Consider the following 1,877-nt stretch of genomic DNA (forward strand, 5'->3'; position numbering starts at 1 on the left):
TGTACAAAAATGTGGCCAAGAGTTTGTTTAGTTACATAAACAAACTTCCCAAACTGTCTTGCTAAAGATAAATATTATCTGGTTCTTTTATACCATGTTTACCAGACCATTCAAATCTGTTAATCCTTTTGACACAGGATTAGCATGTACCATCAAAATTATTTCAATGTGTTTGCATACGTCTCAGAAACCACCTCTTCTGAAAACTGACACTAATAATATATAATATATATAATAAAAGTCGCTTATTTCTAAGTTAAGTTTTTACTTGGCTTTATATAAACAAATGTGTGTGTGTGATCTGTGTGTACAACATACACACATACATATATAAACACCTGTATGACCAGTATTTTGATTTCTACCTTTAGGGAGAGATCCTTCTCCACACATCAACAAATTAGAATCTCCAGGTTTCTCATCAGTTGAAGGAAAATTAATATGTAATGATGGTGAAGAGCTTGTTAGCCATGGACCCTTAAAAACAGAAAGGAACAGCCTAAAGTAATGAGAACTAGTCACAACAAATCTAAGTCAGTTAACTGACCTGTAAAAATAAACAATTCTATTCAGTATTTATTTAGAATTCCTTAATGAAAATACGACTCCTGTTTTATGTGCAATGAAGTCAAGAAATTGATTTTAATAACACTGCAAAACTCTCTGTGGGTTAGGATCAAAGTCTGCCATTCACTAATGAAACAAAGAAGAGCAGCGATGATGTCTTGTTCAACCCCTGCCAGAAGAATCCAACTTACCCAGACAGACATTTTCCCCAAGGTAAGAAACAGCACCAAAGAGAATAGTTCAGTTTGCTGCTGCTGTTTTGAGTTTTAATACGGTACTGATGAGCAGTATGTCCGCTAGCCAGTTCAGGGCTAGACACAGACCACTGTCTTTTCTGGAAATTTTGACATACAAGCTAGATGCACTGTCTAGTGTACTGCTCTATCCCAAGGAGGATCTTGTTTCCTAAGTACCCAAGAGTTCCTTATTCATCAAGTACAGCTGGAGATAAGATTTAGACTGTAGTAAGTCAGCCAGGTCAGAGAGTTGTATCCCTCGAGTGGCTCAGCACTAGCATGCTCCCTCAGCCTCTTAAGCTCTGAGCAGCAAATCTCAGTGCTGGGAACTGGCAGGATGTCCCATTTTGGGCATCACTGAACTTTGGTAGGAATCTTACAAGACAGAGAAGTCTCAGGACCCAATAATGGGGTTGGAGCTTACGCTTTTTAGGTTCGCAAGGGATGTGTTGTTCACATGGGCTGAGTGAGTCTCAGGGATTCTTCTCTCTTTCGTGTAAGTCCTTCCTAGGTTGAGAGGATCCCTGCTTCTGGCATTATAACAAGAAGGAAGGTTCCTAGAGCAGTTTTGGAATAGCAATCTGCTTCCTGGATCAGCAACACTGAGAAGACACAAATTTCTCTAGCATTGGAGATGTCACTCCACATTGATTGCCAGTGTTGGAGGGTGTACAATACCATTGAGGATCTCGACCCCAGCATGTGTGGTCAGGAAGGGGGACAAGGGAATCATACAAGAGAAACAGTCAAAGTTTATTCTTTGTCCTCACTTGTTCCTATTTTGAATAACAGACAGATTGAAAAAATGTCAAGAATGTGGTTCTCGCCCAGGCATAATAGGCAATTTGGCTGTCTGTCTGAACCTGAAATAAAAGCCATCACAGAAAAGACATAGTCTGAACTCCAGAGACTGAGCATAATCAGACAAACTCACCAATGAGAATATGCAAGTGGACAATTACTCAAAGGAAAACTATTTCCTTGTATGTTGATAAAGTGATCAGCAATACATTTGAACATTCAGTGTCACAGATTACAGGGCTGTAGTGCACAGAAACTCAGCTTTTTTTCCAA

The 1,877-nt window shown here is 39.3% G+C and overlaps 1 protein-coding gene across 1 annotated transcript in view; it reads right to left on the bottom strand.

The window, feature by feature from the left end:
* The window catches only part of MAP9 (microtubule associated protein 9), a 27,879-nt gene that overhangs the window by 19,220 nt on the left and 6,782 nt on the right, over nt 1–1,877 (bottom strand). Inside the window, exon 5 of the mRNA XM_019534340.1 lies at nt 366–529. Coding sequence (XP_019389885.1) covers nt 366–529 — 164 coding nt within the window. The remainder of the gene's footprint in view (nt 1–365; nt 530–1,877) is intronic.

Source organism: Crocodylus porosus, unplaced genomic scaffold, assembly GCF_001723895.1.
Source record: "Crocodylus porosus isolate Cpor-Errol unplaced genomic scaffold, CroPor_comp1, whole genome shotgun sequence".
In the NCBI taxonomy this organism is placed as follows: Eukaryota; Metazoa; Chordata; order Crocodylia; family Crocodylidae; genus Crocodylus; species Crocodylus porosus.